Source organism: Notamacropus eugenii, chromosome 1 (assembly GCF_028372415.1).
Source record: "Notamacropus eugenii isolate mMacEug1 chromosome 1, mMacEug1.pri_v2, whole genome shotgun sequence".
In the NCBI taxonomy this organism is placed as follows: domain Eukaryota; kingdom Metazoa; phylum Chordata; class Mammalia; order Diprotodontia; family Macropodidae; genus Notamacropus; species Notamacropus eugenii.
Window position 1 is genome coordinate 77352937 of NC_092872.1, and position 17005 is coordinate 77369941.

The window sequence follows — 17005 nt, forward strand, 5'->3', positions numbered from 1 at the left end:
GATGAGGCTGATGCCTCACGGCACTCTGGTTCCTGACAACAGACAGACAATGGCAGCCTGGAATGGTGAGGGAAGGAAGCTGCCTTTCTTGCCCTCTCCCACTTGGAGGGGCCTTTAGCACCAGGCCATCCACTGAAAAGGAAGCTCAAATCATCCATTTTTGTAAAGCAGCTGAGTTCTAGGGCCTGATTTAAACCTTAAGAACCTCCAACAAGTTCCTCCCTCCAACTAGCTTTGCTGATTCCTATAAAGAAGATATCAACATCCTCTCCTTGCTATATAACTAGACCCATCCCACCCCTGCAGAAACTGAGGGTTTCCCCAGTCCTCTTGGGAAGATGTCTCTTTACCAGGCCCTATTCCTGAGTCTCCAACATCTCTCTGGAGTTCAGGGTCTCTGCTTTTGTCTGCCAGCTGGTTAGCAATTCTGCCTTCATGTTCATGCTAGTGACAGCCTGGATCACTCTGGGCACAGAAATATTTTCCTCACCTGAGCTAACAAGAATCAGTTTATCCTATCTGATGAATTCTGATACACTCATAAATAGAACAGAAGAACTAGGAAGGACCTTAGGGACCATCTAGTTCAAGCTTGTCATTTCACTTATGAGAAAACTAGGGCCTAGAAAGAGGAAATAACTTGGCTCCAGCTAGGTGGCACCCAGCTCAGCAGAGTCAGCTTCTCTTAAAATCTCCTGAGGCATGGAGGCCTCTGTCCAGCTGCTGAAGGCAACTCTCCACCCTAGGCCTTCTCCACTGCTCCTAATTCTAATCTGTTCCTACCCAGCTCAACCTCAGTCATTGACTAAGTTTTCTTTTTCTTCTGCTTTTCCTACCAAAACCCTTTTCTCTTATTTCCTCTGTTTCTGGTTTTAAAAAAGGGCTGATTTTATTTGATGTCCTGTTTATAGAACCTAGAGCCAGATAGGACTCCTTTGTTTACAAATAAACTAGTCATCTAACACACTTAGACATAGACATTGGCCTATGAGCTACTCTGGTCCCTGGGGCCTATGCTCTGGGAGATGACCCACTATCAACTACCCCACCCTCAAAGGAAAAGCCTGGGTAGCTTGAGGTCTTTCTGCCTCTGCCTGTGTGGATGGGTGTGTGGGATCAAATCACTAGATTCTCTTGCAGGATGTCTTTTGCCCATTCACTTACCTGGACTGACCAGGCTCTTTCTACATTTTGTGAGTTTCACAAGGACAGTTCTTGGGATGTGGGGGAGTGTACTTAGGTTATTTTTTCTTCCTTCTCGCCTGATCCCTACTGAGACAAGAAAACCAGCAAATCGATAATGAAGAGGGTCAAGTACATGGTGGTCACAAGAGCAGAGCATCAGAGATTCAGAACTGGAGGGACTTTATCCATAAGGTCATACACAACGCCCTCATTTCACAGATGAGGAAACTGAGGCCCTAAGAGGCTAAGTGATTTACCAGGGACTCTTCAGGAAAGGAGGTTTCCCATCTTTCTCCCTTCCTTTTATCTATTTTTAATTCTCTCTACTGAAAAGCAAACCTATTAATTTTGTGGCATTGCTATACTGGTTATCTGAGCTCTAGAAAGCACAGAAGAAGGAAACAGCTGTCTGAAGAGTAAGATGAAAGACAAAGAGGTCTCCCTAACCCTAAGTATCTCCCCCACTAAGTGCCATGGGGTCTGAAATATCACCATTTGAAATAAGTCATTTTTGGTCTTGATATATTCCAGGCTTTCTGAGTTCTCTATTATAGCTATACCAGAAAGGGTCAAACTTTAATTCATTATCAATCATCAATGCTTGGGCAAAGATTAACTAAACAGAGAATTGAGAATAAGGTCTTGGTGAAAGGAATGAAAGAATAATGCCTTGGTTGGAAGAGGTTTCCTGAAGGAAGGAAACCCAGCCTTTCCAGACATCACCATTTTGCCATGGTCTCACCTTATCACGTAAGCGATATTGTTGGTGAGTATGGTGAGTGGCAGAATGTATGGGACAGTGGGAAGCCCGGGTGGCATGTATAAGAGGTAGCAGCTGACTGCCCTTCTGCCATGCCTCTGCCCTCTTTGTCTTACTAATCACGAGGAGCTCCCTTCCCTTCTCTGTGCTGTAGCCCCTCTCCTCTTCTATCCCCCAAATCAACCTGCATTTCCACATTGAGAAAATTGGCTGGGTTATGCTAGGAAAGAGACAGGAAAGGATCAAGGGGGTTTTTTATAATCACATTGAGGACATATAACTCATGCATATGGAACAATACAAGGGACACTGATAAGAACAGCCTGGAGGAGGAAGGAGTGGTAGAAAATAAGATTAGAGAGGTAGAGTGGGGTTAGATTGCGATGGGCCTTGAATCAACTTAGAATTGATGCAGTAGGCAACAGGGAGCCAGTCAAGGTTCTTCAGTAGAGAAGTACTGTAATGAAAGCCAGGCTGTCAGAAACTTAATCTGGTGATGGTATGTATCTTATTATGGAAGGGAAGGAAATCAGTAATCCCTTGGTTGATTTGTGTTGATGGCTCAAACAGATGATCTTGGGCCTCACCCATGCCTGTAAAAATACTCCTGAGATCCTAACAGTGGTAGTGGTGAGGTTGGGGAGTGGGGAATACAGCCAATCTGCTCCCAATGGCCTGGAGGAGCTGTCACCAGCCCAGCAGGCTCTAGCAGTGGAGTACGGGGGAAGACTATGTTCCCGTTTCTCTCATCTTATCTCCTACCCAGCTCTACCAGGTGTTGACTACCTATTTTTCCTTTCTAATGAACAGCTCCCAAATTAAAAAAAAAAAAAAGGTTTTCTTGCCAACTGAATTTGTAGACAGTCTCCTGGGAAGGAAGCCTGAGTTGCTGTAGAAACAAATCACTGCTCTTGGGGGAGAGTTTTTCGGGAAGCTGATGGAAATGAAATTGAACCTTCTTATTCATGGCTGGAGTGAGACCAGCTCTGATCCAGGAAGGCAACAGCTGTCCCCAAAGGCCTCCTTCTCCTCCTAACTCCTGGAAGTGCTCTGAACAGCAGCTGCTGGGGCTGGAAGAGGGAGATGGATCTGCATCCTAAGTTACAGGTGGCAGAGCTAGACTAGACAGACTCCAAGGCCTCTTGCAGCTCTAAATCCCATGATCTCATGAGCAAAGCTAGAGTCACACACATTTAGTCTTCTTTGGGAGAAAGTGGAAACTTGAAATTAATTCAGTTAAACAGATTCAAAAACATGATATTTGGGATTTTAAATATCCTTTATGGAACTAAAAATTTACAAACAAATATATATAATTTGGTTTATTTAAAAAAATTATTTCTTTGGTATAACTGTTGGCAGCTAGATGGCACAACTTAAGTGCAGGGTCCAGCACTCTGGCCACGTAGTTATTTAACCTCTCTCAGCCTCAGTCTCCTCATCTATAAAATGGGAATAATAATAGCATCTATTCACAAGATTATCGTAAGGGTCAAAGGAGAGAGCATACGTAAAGTGCTTTGCAAATCTCAAAGCGCTATATAAATGCTTCCTATTACTGTTGTTAAAAATTAATCACCATCATCATAATTATTGTTATCACAAAGATATGGGAGGACCCAGAGAAAAACTCAATCTCTTGGATCCCAAAATGCCTGTTCCACTCCTGCTGGGGTCCAATTTGTTCTTCCCTCCACCAGTGCAAAACATCACAACCCAGATGTGTTCTCAGCTCTTTCACATCTGGGCTCACTATTAATTGTAATTTCTGAAGCCAAGGGAAGACCTTCCCTTCTTCCCTAAAACAAAACTGGGGCCTGAAATCCTTGTGGTGGGAGGCTAAAGGTTTGTACAATTAGGGAGAAGGGTTAAAGTGCCAAATTTCACAGGAGGAGGAAAACAGAGATTGGCATTTATTCTAAGGCATAAAAGCTTGATATCAAGTCAAATCTTCTATGACAACAGTATTTCTAGGACCATAGTTTTAGAACTGGAAGGAGCCTCAGAGGACATTTCAGTCCAGTTCCCTCATTTCACAGAGGAGAGAGGTTACGTGATTGTCCCAGGCTCACACAGCTAGTATCTCATGTGCTCAGTATTCTATGAAATGTGCCTGGTGGGAGGTAGGAAGGGAGGGGGAGAGGGAGAGAGAAAGAGAGGAAGAGAGAGGAGGAGAAAAAAGCCATTGGGTTAGGTAAGTTGCCAGAAGGATGGAAAAGTCACAGAAAGTCACAGAAAACTAAGGCAAAGACAAACGTTTATTCCTTTATGATTGTGTGAAGGTCATCCAGGCCTCATCCCTCCTGGCAGCCATTAGGGCCTCAGCCTCAGGCAACTGTGGGCATGCTGTGGAGGAGTCCCTACCAGCTTAGGCTGTTGTGCTGTAGTCCCCAACAAGAACACTAGGTGGCGATCACAGCTGGGGAGTTTCAATGTGGGGACCTCCGCCTCCACCCAGTAAGAGGCTCAGTCACTCTTGCCCGACCCAGGGCCTCAAATCCAAATCCTGGGGCAATGCCGTAGTGTGGCATAGCTTCACAGGGCTATACATCAGAATGGGAGCTCCTTGAGTTCAGGGTTTGTTTCTGCATTTTCTTTGTACCCCTGACACAGTAGTGCTTGCTAAGGTTGTCACACGGATGATCTATGGTTCATGTCTGAGGGTTGACTTCGCCCCCACCCTGCTGTGGGTAGGGCCTACAGTAGGGTGAGCCCATTAACCTCACACCACCCTGCCCCCAGAGACAAGCTATCTTGGCCAGTCACTGGGGCACCACTCCACCTAGGCCTTCTTTGTGGCCAGAGCCTCATAGGGTGCTCCCCCGAGGTGGGGAGCTAGGCTTGACTCAGGGCATCTCTTACCTTGATGGCAGCCTTTGGGGGCTTGTGTATCCTTCCCTCTACTCTATTTCTATCTGTCACAGATTCCTTTGTCCTCACCAGTTTTCTGGGCTCTCGCCTATGCTAATCTCTTTTAAGCTCCCCACACCAATTTCTACCCTCCAGCTCTCCTGCCTCCCCCCCCACGCCCCCCACTTTAAAGGTTCTGAGTGACACAGCTACTTCCCAGAAAGCTACATCAGGAAATGGAATGACAGAGCCCTGCAAGCTCAGCTCCCTCCAGGGCCTGGCTGGTGAAGGCTGGTATAAGGACCTCACCAGTGTCTCTGCATGGGGCTGGCATGTAGAATCCTGTTCTGAGGGAAAAGAAAGGACTGGTTTGCTGTCCTGGCTTCGAGAACTTAAGAGAAGGCTTTGAATGAGTGTAAAGACCTAGGGGAAGGAGAGGGAACAGGCAGATATTGAATAGGATAGTCCTACAAAATCACTTAATGGGGGCATGGGTGGGGAGAGAGGAGAGGCAGGAGGGGAAAGGCAGAAGCATTTATTAAGTATCGACTATGTGCTAGATACAGTGCTAACTGCTTTAGAAACACTTCATTTGCTCCTGACAACAATCCTGAAAGGCAGATGCAATTATTATCTCCATTTTACAGTTGAGGAAATTGAGGCAGAGGTTAAGTGACTTACCCAGGGTCACATGGTGAGTTAGTGTCTGAAATCACATTTGGACTCAAGTCTTCATGATTCCAGGCCCAGTTGCTTTATCCACTGAGACAGTGGATTAGACTAGAAGGCTAAAATGGGAGGAGGCTCTGTGGCTCTGATGGATAAAGCCACAGGAAGCTTCCAAAGAGACCTACCTGGAGCCTGACCTGCAAGTATTTACAGGAAGTATATCAGAAAAACACTGAATAAGAAGCAATGGCCCAGGACACAAAGAAACCCTCGAGGCAATCCTGGGGGTGGCAGGCCAATGGGAGAGGGCAGAGGTCTTGGGGTAATTGTCCTATCTGTGCCAAGATTCATCAGTTGTTGAGGAAAGGGGCAGGGATACCAAAAGGGAAACAAAGTGGCAGCAGGCATTCTGAGAGGGGTCGTGTTTGGGCAGATGCAGGCCCTGAACGGGGACAGATGCTTTGGAAGAGGCAGCTTACATGTGAATGGTACAATTAAGAAAAGGGCTATCTTTTTATGAACTTTGGAGGGTAGCTGTGGGTAATTACTCCACTTAACCTCTCTGAGCTCAAGTCTGGGCCTCTATAAAATGAGACTATTGACCTATTCTGATCTCTTAGGTCTTTTTTTAGCTCTTAAGTTTTACGACCTGTGTAATATGACTGATTTTTTGAGATGACAGAAACACTCTATCTGCTTTTTGTTTCCCCTAAATAATATTTTTTCCCCTAAAGGAGAAGGTAGACTGGCTGAAGGAAAACATAATATAGGAGAAGTAGCAAAAATTTGTCCTGCATTTGGTCTTCCTAATTGGTCAGTGGTGAATCCAGGCCTGCGGAATGTGAGGGAACCCCTGAGTTAATGCATCCAGGTGGGCAAATTCCCTAACTGGCTTTACTTTTCCTGGGGCAGAAGATGCTAATCTTATCTGGGAGCCAGGAGGCCACGGACCAAGAGAGTATCAAGACGGGCTAAGTTATTCCGAGGGATTTCAGGTAGCTAAGACAGTTTAGGAAGTTTAAGTAACCTCAAGTTGGGGACTAGGGAGCTTTTTTTTTCTTTGAAGTTATGTGGTTTTCTAGTTCCCTGCCCTGCTGCATTTTTCTTGTGTTTATCCCCTTCTTCCTCTCTAGGAAACCCCACTTTTATGGTCTGGAGTGTGTGGCAGACAGGGAGAAGAATGGAAAGATGGAGTAGATGCTGTATGGGGGAGTCTACGACATCTGGGATTGGATGTGCCAAGATGCCAACGAGGCTCAAGAACCACAGAGGTCAAGGAAGCAGTGTCTTGAGCCGGGGTTTAGAGATTCGAGGAGATTAACTGCAAGGAGAGAGTCCCAGGGCCAAAGGAAAGGCCTATCTCAAGACTTTTGAGGAGCTGATGCAGATGAAAGAGGCCCAAGAGGCCTGGAGGGCTGGATCCTTTATGAGGCCAAATGTTCTGGACAGAAAACAGACTGTGAGAGGAGACAACCACGCATGGAGGGAGGGGCATGGGGATGTGTTCAGTTCTTGCAGGGGACAAGATCTCAGAGGAGGGGAGAGGGCTCTTGAGGATGGGATTCGTACACAGTACATCCCTTACTAGTTAGGCCAGAAAGTGCTCTCGCATTCTTCCATTCAGGGCAGCACATATGTGTGAGGGGCTCCTCAGACACCATGAGATCATAGATTTGGAGGTGAACTACAGTCCTCTCATTTTACAAATGAGGAAACTGAGGCCCAGAGATGTGAAGTGACTTGCCAAGAGAGCTAGTAATCTATTTTCTAGGTGTTTGAAAAAGTCAGGATGTGAATACAAGTCTCAAACTCTAAAGATTGTGTGCTTTCCAGGGTCCCATGCTGCTTCTTCCTGGGTGGGGTGGGGAGGACTTCCCAGAGCAAGGAATTCTGTGAGCATAGTCCATAGGATTTCTAATCCTTCACAGACCAGAGCCTGAGTGACCAAGGGCAGGAAACACCATGCTCACTATCCACTCCCTAGCTCATCCCTCTCTAGGATCTTTTTTCACACAGAAAGGCCAGGGACCTGCCAGGTAAGAGAAGGAGGATAGGCCCCAGGGGCTACTGTGTATAGCTGCTCTCTGACCAACTGCCTCCCCTGCCCCCTTACCCCCCTGCCAATTTCAGCAGAGAAACAACAGCTGCTTCACCTAATTAGTATGAATCCCAGCTGGAGGAGCCAGGCCGACGAGCAGCAGGATAGAAGGAGGGGCTGGGGGAGACAGACGGTAGAGGAATAAGCCACTGCAGGATGCTGAGGAGAGGAGGAGATGCTAATGGTATTGATCGAGGGGCTGGGTTCCCCCCTTCAACCTCCAGATTTCATTTCTTATTGCACAGCCTTCCTTTTGGTAGCACAGATGGATAGGGGATCAGAAGGGTAGAGAGAGGAAGGGCTACATGGAATGAGGGAGGGTCTTGAGGAGTTAGGGAGAATGGGGAGAGGGAGCTAATGGTCCACATGGGAAGGGGATAGGGCCTAACATTCCAGACTGGGAAAGGATGAGACCTGAAGGGTTAACCCATGAGGGGCTTGAGAGGCCAGAATGAGAGGATGCAGCCTGAGGGGTTAGGCAGAGAGAGAATAGGGATCTTTGGTCCATAGTATTTTAGAGATGGAAGGGATCTTAGAGATCATTTATTCCAACTCCCTCATTTTACAGATGAGGGAATCGAGCCCTAGAGAGAAGTAGGGCCAGAGGATGGGAAAGAAGGAGATGGGAAAAGATGAAGACAGACACGTGTGACATGTACATGGGTTAGGGCTGCACTGGGCCCAGTGTGGACTGCTGAGACTCAAGTGGGAACAATCATCCCTACTGCAGTACAGGTTATGGGGATGAGAGTGGCAGCTGAGTCCTCAGCATCTTGGACGACATCAAGCAGACCCTCCTGCCAGCGATGGCGGAACTTCCAGACCCTCCTCTCCCTATCACCTCTTCACTCTCAGGTTCTATGGGCACCATGATGCCTGGAAAATCCTAAGATGCAAATGCCCAAGGAAAAAACGTATCTTTCATGATTTCTCTTCCATGCATTGCCTTCCTTCAATTTCCTCTGCATGGATCCTAGGTCAAGCATTCTTGGGTTATGGCAACAGCTTCCTAACTTTTTTCCCCCAATTCAAACACTTTTTGTTGTTCAGTCATTTTCAGCTGTGTCTGACCCTTCATGACCCCATTTGAAGTTTTCGTGGCAAAGATACTGACGCAGTGTGTCATTTCCTTCTCCAGCTCATTTTACAGATGAGGAAACTGAGGCAAGCAGGGTTAAGTGACTGGTCCAGGGTCACGCAGCTAGTAAGTGTCTGAGTATAAACATTCATCAGGTGTCTAACATGGGCAAGCCATTATGCTAGGCACCGGACTATAAAGACAAAATAGCCCTTATCCTCAAGGGGCTTATATATTCCACTGTACACAAATAAGGAAATATTAAATAACGTGAGAAAGAAGAGAACACTGTGGAGAATCCGGAGAGGCTTCCTGTACAAGGTGGTGTCTGAGATAAGCTTTCATCTTGTGAACAACTTTGTACTCCAATCAAGCCGTCCTGCAAAGTCGGCTCTGTCTTCCTAAAAATTCCATCATGTTGTGACTTTGCCCAGAAATCTTCTGTGGCTCCCCATCAACTAGAGAACAGAGCCATGATCTGACTCTTCATCTGAGTCACAGAACCTGGCTTTGCGACCTGGAGTGTGACCTTGGACGACTCATTTACGTTTTCTGAACTTTGGTTCCCTCATCTGTAAAATGAGGCAGCTCCAGGAGGTAATCCCAAGGAATCTTCTGTCTTTCAGTTCTATTATTCTAGCCTTCCAGCCCTGAAACTCCCATGATTCTCTCTCCATTACTGTATTCTAGTGATAATTACACTCTACAACTCAGAGGACCCTGCAGTTTCTTTTCTCTCTCTCTGTTTCCTCTAAACTAGAATGACCTCTCACTTCTTCTGCTTGCCTAAATGCTATTTATCTTTTAAGGCCATCGTTTTGGAGGTAGAACTGATGGGCTGCTTGGGTGCTTGTGCTTGGACCCCAATTCCAAGACCATATTTCTCTCTAGCCTCAAAACACTATTCCTGGCAGTTTCTCTCCAGCCCAAGGACACTATGCCTAGCAATGACTGATGAGCGGGCCCCAGCAAAACACTTATCTCTCTCCCTGGTATAGTAACAAAGCACATCTATAGGAATTATTAGTTTGAATTGGCTTTGTACTGACTCATAAAGATATTCTGTACCTATACCAACTCCCTACCTTTTATTTTATGCATCCTGGACTCCTTATTATATGTATCCTAGACTTAAGACATATGTACACTCCCTGCATCTATCTTGTCAAAACAGTCCTCAGTTGGCCCTGACTGCTAGTCAATTTATTGAAGAAATAGTCCTAAAAACCACAACTCTCTGTGGCCTGCTTTGGGCTTTTCCTGGTGAATTCTGGGTAAAATGCCTGTGTAATAGATACAAAAAGTGCATGTTCCTTTAAGAACTGACCACTCCTTAACCACACCCTGAATCACCTAATTAACATACCTGGTATATGTTTTACTACAATTTATCATATGTAAACTTTTACTGTACCTCTCTAAGGTTGTAGTTTCCTTAAGAACTTTTGCCTGTTGGAACCATAAAAATAAACCTTTGCCAACTTGACTTAAAGATTGCTTGAGTCCATGAATTCATTGCTGACCACCCTGTCCTGCTCTCTGGTCTTGGAGGGATCCCTGAACTCCCTGTAAACCACATCAGAATTATGGTCACAACATTTCCTGCCCAAACACCTGCCACTGTATCCAAAGAGAACAGAGTTCCCAAACCCCTTCCTTAACCATTTTTTGCTCCTGGAAGGTTGACTGTCCCCAGTAGGGTACAAGGAAAGACACTGTAATAACAGGGGACAAGGAAGGTATATTTGTAATCTATTATATATATAGATTAAGCCCATGGATAGTGTTGAGCTGCCCACCTTTCCGTGGTGAGAATACTCAGCAGTACTGCCTAGGGGGCAGAAGCCCATGCACACTCACCCAATTTCACTTGGAGTGGGGATGGTTTGTAATTCATGGCTACAGTCTCTCCTTCCCGAGCATCACAGTCTCCATCTGAGATGGATGCAGCTGCTGGATCCTGGGGAGAGAAAACAGTTGGGAAGAGGTCACGATGAGCCAAACACAAGGACTTCAATACATTGGTTGCCTTTTCTGACTCAGAATCTCTTGAGGGAAAGGTTGATGCGGACTGCGACTTGCTTCCTCTCAACTTTTTTCAGGGGGAGGAGGTAGTCTGGGCCCCATTAATCACTCTGCTATGTTCTACAAATCCTTCAAGACCCAACTCATTTCCCACCTTCTTTATGAAACCTTCCTGGGTGGTCACAATATATATCAACATATTAATATTACATGCTTAATACCGCCCTGATTTTTTCTTATTGTGAATGCAGGGTATGAGAGAAGGGGTAGGACGGAAAGGAGAAACGGGAGACTGGTTAGTCCTCCTGGGCATACACATGGACCAACACTAGCACGGTTTGGGGACAGGGTGGGAGGGAACTGCTCAAGACCCATCCAGCCCAAGAATGGTCCTATTTTTTTGGACGTCCAATTCTTTTGTGTGCTTACTCAGTCACAAACCTTATTATGCAACTTGTTCGCTCTCAATTTCCTGTCCCACAAGGACATAGGTGGCAGTTTCAAGGTCTCCTCCCTCTGACTGGGGCCCCAGGCTTCTTGGAACCCAACCTCCAGAGCCTAACTTCTTAGCCCTGACTGAATTTTTGGCCAGCGGCATAGCCCAGGGTTTGGTTTTCCCAATTAATTTCTTCTTAGTGCCAGAGGGATGTTGACAGGTGCAATAAGATGGAAGCAAATACTTCATTGTCTGTCCTGGCTGGTGGGTTAACTGTGAGCACTTTGAACTGCTGCAGGGGAACCAAGGCTTAGCTCCAGTTCACAGGGAAAGGAGGGGCCTGAGGGTAAGGGGAACTGGCTTCTGGTCCTACTCCATCTCTAGTGCTTTCGTTTTCCTACTGCTAAAAGCAGCTGCAAATCCAGCAAGGTGCCAGGCTGCTACTATAAGCACACCAAAAAAACCACAACTGTTTCCTGAACTCTGAGATGAAAGTGTTAAACCAAAGTTCCAAACATAGCATAACCCATCCCAACGGGCCCTATGGCCAAATCATGAATCTCTTCCTCCTAAATTATTGTTCAAACATTAATTGATCACAATTACTCTCCAACTTCTTGAAGTTCACATCATCCCAATTGTACTGCCCTCTCTCCATCTTTTTCCATGTCACAAAACAATCTCCTGGATATTCTCCCTCTTTCTTTTTCTTCTAAAATTTTATTTTTGTTGATGCTTTTTGTTTCTAAATCACATTTATTTCCAAATATATTCCTCCTCTAATGCCTCACGTGGCAAGCCATCATTTGTGTTGTTGCTGTTCAGCTGTCTTCAGTGTTGTCCGACTCTATGTGACACCACTGGGGTTTTCTTGGCAGAGATACTGGAATGGTTTGACATTTCCTATCTCAGGCTCATTTTACAGATGAGGAAACTGAGGCAAACAAGTTTAAGTGACTTGTCTAGAGTCACACAGCTAATAAGTGTTTAAGGTCAGATTTGAACTCTGGAAGATGAGACTTCCTGACACCTTATTTCCCTGCACCACTTAGCTGCCTCTGTAAGGCTGATTAGTTTTTTTTCAAGCCAGTTCAGTAAGACCAACCAAGATATTCACCATCTGACAACATTTCAAACTCCTAGTCCCCTTCCTCTGCAAAAAGGAGGTTCATTTTCTCAATCTCTCCAAGGCCAAGCTTCTTTCTCTTATACAATTACAAGGCTTTCAGATTCAATGCATTGATTGCTCTTTGCCTTGATGTTGCTGCAGTCCATGTTTTCTTGGTCCGGCTGACTTCACTTTGCATTAGTTCAAGTCTTTCCATGTTTCTCTGAATTCTTCATCTTCATCACTTATAACTTAGTGAGAATCCATTAAATTCATGCTCATTTGGTTCAGCCATTCTTCCATCAATGCACTTTGCCTTTCTTCATGGTTCTTTGTTACCACAGAAAGTGATGCTGGGAATAGTTTAGAATATAAGTGATTCTTCTTTGACCTTGTTGGGGTAAGTACCTAGAAGTTCTTCCACATTTTCAATGGTAATGGCACTTCGTTTACACTCTTTCTCTCTACCTTTTGTTTGCATTCTTGAGGTAAAAGAAAGAAAGCTGGATATGGAGGCAGAGGTCTTGGGTGCAAATCCTATTTCTGCCATCTGGGTGATTTTGGACAGGCACATCTCTTCTCTAGGCCTCAGTTTTCCCATTTTTAAAAAAATCTAATTCTTATTTTCAGTTCCAAATTCTCTCCCTCTCTCCATTAAGAAAGCAAAAATTACAATATCCATTCAGTTTCCTCATCTGTGGAATGAACAGTTGGGTTGTGTTAGCTAACTTCTACACTTCCTTGTCACTCCTACATAATGCTATACCCCTATCACCTACAAATAGAAGCACGTAGAGGACCTTTATGTCTAGAGAGAATTCTTTTTCCATTTGGACTCTGCACAGGAAATCTTCCATGAGAAAAACTTCCGTTGAGCCTACATCTCCCCATTTTATGCCTCATTTGAAATGGATAGTTATTGCTGAACTTTGTCGTTGCATATGCTAAGGATTTTTTCAATGATCTTAATGTAATCAAAAGATACTGAGTTGGAGGAAAGCCTTAAAGATTACTCTAAAACAACAGTATCAGCATGTATAAAACCTTACGATCATGTATTCTCTATTTTTGTTGTTGTTCACGCATTTCAGTCATGTCCAACAATTCCCGATTCTTTGTGGGCTTTTCTTGGCAAAGACACTAGAGTGGTTTGCCATTTCCTTCTACAGCTCATTTTATTGATGAGGAAACTGGGGCAAACAGGGGTAAGTGACTTGTTCAGTCACACAGTTAGTAAGTGTCTGAGGCCAGATCTGAACTCAGGAAGAGTCTTCTTGACTCTAGGCCTGGCACTGTATCCACTGCTCCATCTAGCTGCCCATTCTCTACTTACCTCTCAGTTAATTGTAACTATAAAGATGTGATCTGTTGTGAACAAGTCATTAGTGAAGCCTGACTTCTTCCTTTTAATATTTTAATCAAGAATACCCCCAATGTGTAAGAGGTCATTTTCATAAAGATTTTGTAGAAGTCTTTATACTTCACAAGTCTGTTTTTCAAAAGGCACAAGGACAAACACGAGCCTGTCAGAGGCTCCTTCTCCTATGCTTAAGTCTAACTCTATGAGATGCAGCATGGACTGGTGCTTTGAGTCAGACCTATGTTTAAGTGCTGGTTTTGCTACATTACCCCAGCTATGCCACAGTAAACAAATCACTTATTCTCTTTAAGCCTCAACACCCTCATTTGTAAAATGAAAATAATAGTACTTGTATTACATACATGTAATACATGACGTTGTCACAGACAACAGAACTTAGGGAGAGATGGGAACTTAGAAGATTCTTTGAGGAGAATGCTTTGTAAATTGTAAAATTTAAATTGTAAATTTAATAATTTGTAAATTTGGAGCTTAATAATTTGTACAATTTAATTGCAAAATTGTAAAACCATATACATAAGTAAATTATCACAAATATCATGACCAACTTCCTCTGTGATCTACCACCAGTAGAGAAAATGGGGTGGGCAAAGTATTTCAGTGGTAGGGATGGAGGTGATTGGACATGAGTCACACAAACTCTAGTCATATGCACATTAGCATGTTTCCTTTCTGTTGAACCAGATTCAAAGGGTGCCTAGGATAGAAACAATGGCTCGAGGATGAACCTGTTAGGAGTCATAAATAACTGCTATGGCACACTCTGAATCCTGAAGGTAACTCTACAGTGTTCTCTACACCTATGGAGAAAACTCTTGCTAAGGCTAGGAAGTTGGCAATGCTTGTCTTGTATATCTTTCAGCTCCTCTTTACCTTCTGACCAATGAAGCCCTCACTTCTCCCCCATTAACCAGCCCCACATCCCTCACCTTCAAAGGCAGTGCTCCATGTCCTGTCCACCTCATCCAGTGGTTCCTACTGGAGTTACTACAAAGGCTCTTCAAATCCACTTGTGAATACATAAACAAGCAAGCATACCTCCTAAACACTAAATAAAAATTAGATTTCAAATACATCTTCCTATTTTTAAAAATTTAATTAGATGATGTTGTGATGAATAAAATTCACGTTGATTTAAAAGCATTACTGAATTCAAAGCTTTTTTTTTAATCATTATGTATTTTCCTCAATCATATGGAAGTCTATGAAATTTATTTGTTAAAATGGGTGCCCGTGCTCAAAAAGCTTGGGAACCATTGCTCTAAACCAGTTTTCTCCCTATTAAACCTTGCTCTCACCTAGCTATCAGAAGGGCTTTATATGAAAAGCTAATTCACTCAGAAATTAATGACAGGTCAAGCCTTCATGTGACATCCATCCATCTTAGGGGAATAAGCATTAGAAGTTCTAAAGGGAAATTTCAGGCAATCTGGTAGGCCAGTGGGGAGCCCTTAGTGCCTTTCACCTTCAACTACTCAGGCAGCTCCCTTCTCTGCCCACACTTCATGGAACTGGTCAGACAGCAGGCTGGGCTGGCCTAAATTACAAGGGACAGTCCCCCTGCAGGTCTAAGCTCCATAATGACCTCAGCACTGGGCCCACTGTATCTGATGGCTTAATAAAGTAGGAAAATGTAATAGCCCCACGGACTTCTGTTCCTTCTGAAATAAGGGGGTGGAAAAACAGTGTTTGCTAAAGGAGGGAAAATGAAACTGACCCAAATGCTGAGGAAGTAAGCCTTTTTCATCCTGAGCATACACTGATCTGGCCCTTCTCTAGCTTCCTCCAGCTCTTCAGAGTCTGAACCCTTTATGCTATGCTGTCCTGTGTTGTTCTCAGGCTGTTTTCTCTCACAGTGCCTGAGGAGTCCCTATGTTCTGGGTCCCAGTCTGCTTCTTTGTCTTTTTTTCAGCAGAGTTGGCACAGGACTCCATGGTGGTGAATGGTGGGCTGGGTCAGTTAATCTGGCCTTGATTGATTCTCAAGCACTAGGAAAGAGATGGACCTGAATTAAACGAGAGAAATCCTATGGCTTAAAGATATCGCTTGCCAACCTTCCTTTTTCCCTTCCTGCAGTGTTCTAGTGCCAACGCAAGTCTTTAGGTTGGCAAGGCTGAGGAGCAAGAGGGGGCCCAGGTGTTCAAGTGGCAAGTATCAGAACCATTTTGTCTGCTCCCTAAGAGCAGAGGATGGCAGGACAGGGAGGGATGGTAGCTTACTAGGGAGGTAGTAGACTAGAGCAGGCCTGGCTGCTGGGGTGGGGGTGGGGGGATGCGGAGCTGGGCCAGCATTCCTAAGCTTGGACAAGGACAAATTTTGAGGCGGTGTGGGGGGAGAGCTAATACATGTTGAAACTGTTGGCAGTGGCCACAGGACACCGAAAAAAACACTGCTGGGCAATTACAGAGTAGAATGTGGAAGAAATAAGGAGAAAAAGGGCAGAAGAAAGAGGCCTTTTGAATCTGAAGAGATGTAGCTGCTGTGTAAACATAAAGGGCAGGTGGGAAACAGGCAGGGGAGGGTTGGCTTGAGACGTTCTGGCCTGCCCTTTGGAGTGAAGTAGAAAGCTTGAACCCAGTAGGCGTGGGTACCCATAAGTTGCCGCTGGTGGTGAGCATCATGGTCTGGAGGGCTGCTGGCTAATGACTGATCCCAGCTAAGGGTGCTGGGCTTGGTCCAAGCCAGGTGCCTGCATGTGGCACTTAGAACCCTCAGCAGAGCCCAGCTAGGTAATCCTGGTCACCATCTCCAATGCAGTAAAGGAAAAGGATGTGAGTCACTATCCTATTGTCCTTCTGGTTCTCCAATCAGAAGGCACAGGAAAGACCAGAACTTGCTGCAGACTGGGTCTGGCCAGCACCTCTGTGGAGAACCTTCTATCTCATGGTTCTTCTGAGAGGGGCCTCCAATTGACCATGTGGGGTTCTAGTTTCCATATGCCCAACTTTAACGTGCATTAGGTGTTTGATCTACTTTGTCTAAAAGCAACACACCAATCCTTCTTTCCTCTGCTTCCAGGAGAACCAGGGGAAGTATCTGCTTTGAAGCAGGGGTCACGTCTCTACCTCAGCAGAGCTAGTTTATAAGTTCAGTGCTGGCTGCATCCCTGATGTAGGGAAGACTAGGTTAGGGAGATTTTTAGCTCCCAGTGGGACCCAGTTTAGGTTGCTTGTCTTTCAAAGAATTGCAAGGGCATTTCTCAGGCCAAGCCTCCTAGCAGGTGTCTGATGCACCCCACTTCTTTCCCCTTCCTTCCCCCATCCTCAGCTCTTCCTGGAGTGTGCATGGAATAGTTCAGACTATACTAAGACAGTGGAGGAAGAAGGTTAAAAAGGAGGAAGAGGAGAGAGAAAACATGGATTCTGCCTCCAGATAAGCTTAGCAAGATGTGTCTGTTCCCAGCATTATGCAGATT

The 17005-nt window shown here is 45.0% G+C and overlaps 1 protein-coding gene across 6 annotated transcripts in view; it reads right to left on the reverse strand.

Annotated features, from left to right (window-relative positions):
- FAM219A (family with sequence similarity 219 member A) overlaps window positions 1-17005 on the reverse strand; it is a 99988-nt gene that overhangs the window by 9434 nt on the left and 73549 nt on the right. For 5 of the 6 annotated variants that reach the window (XM_072606427.1, XM_072606419.1, XM_072606435.1 and 2 more), the window contains exon 2: window positions 10501-10600. In XM_072606427.1, the coding sequence (XP_072462528.1) occupies window positions 10501-10600 (100 nt within the window). Of the gene's footprint in view, window positions 1-1164; window positions 10474-10500; window positions 10601-17005 lie in introns of those variants that run through there. The other variant, XM_072606412.1, reaches the window with a different exon arrangement.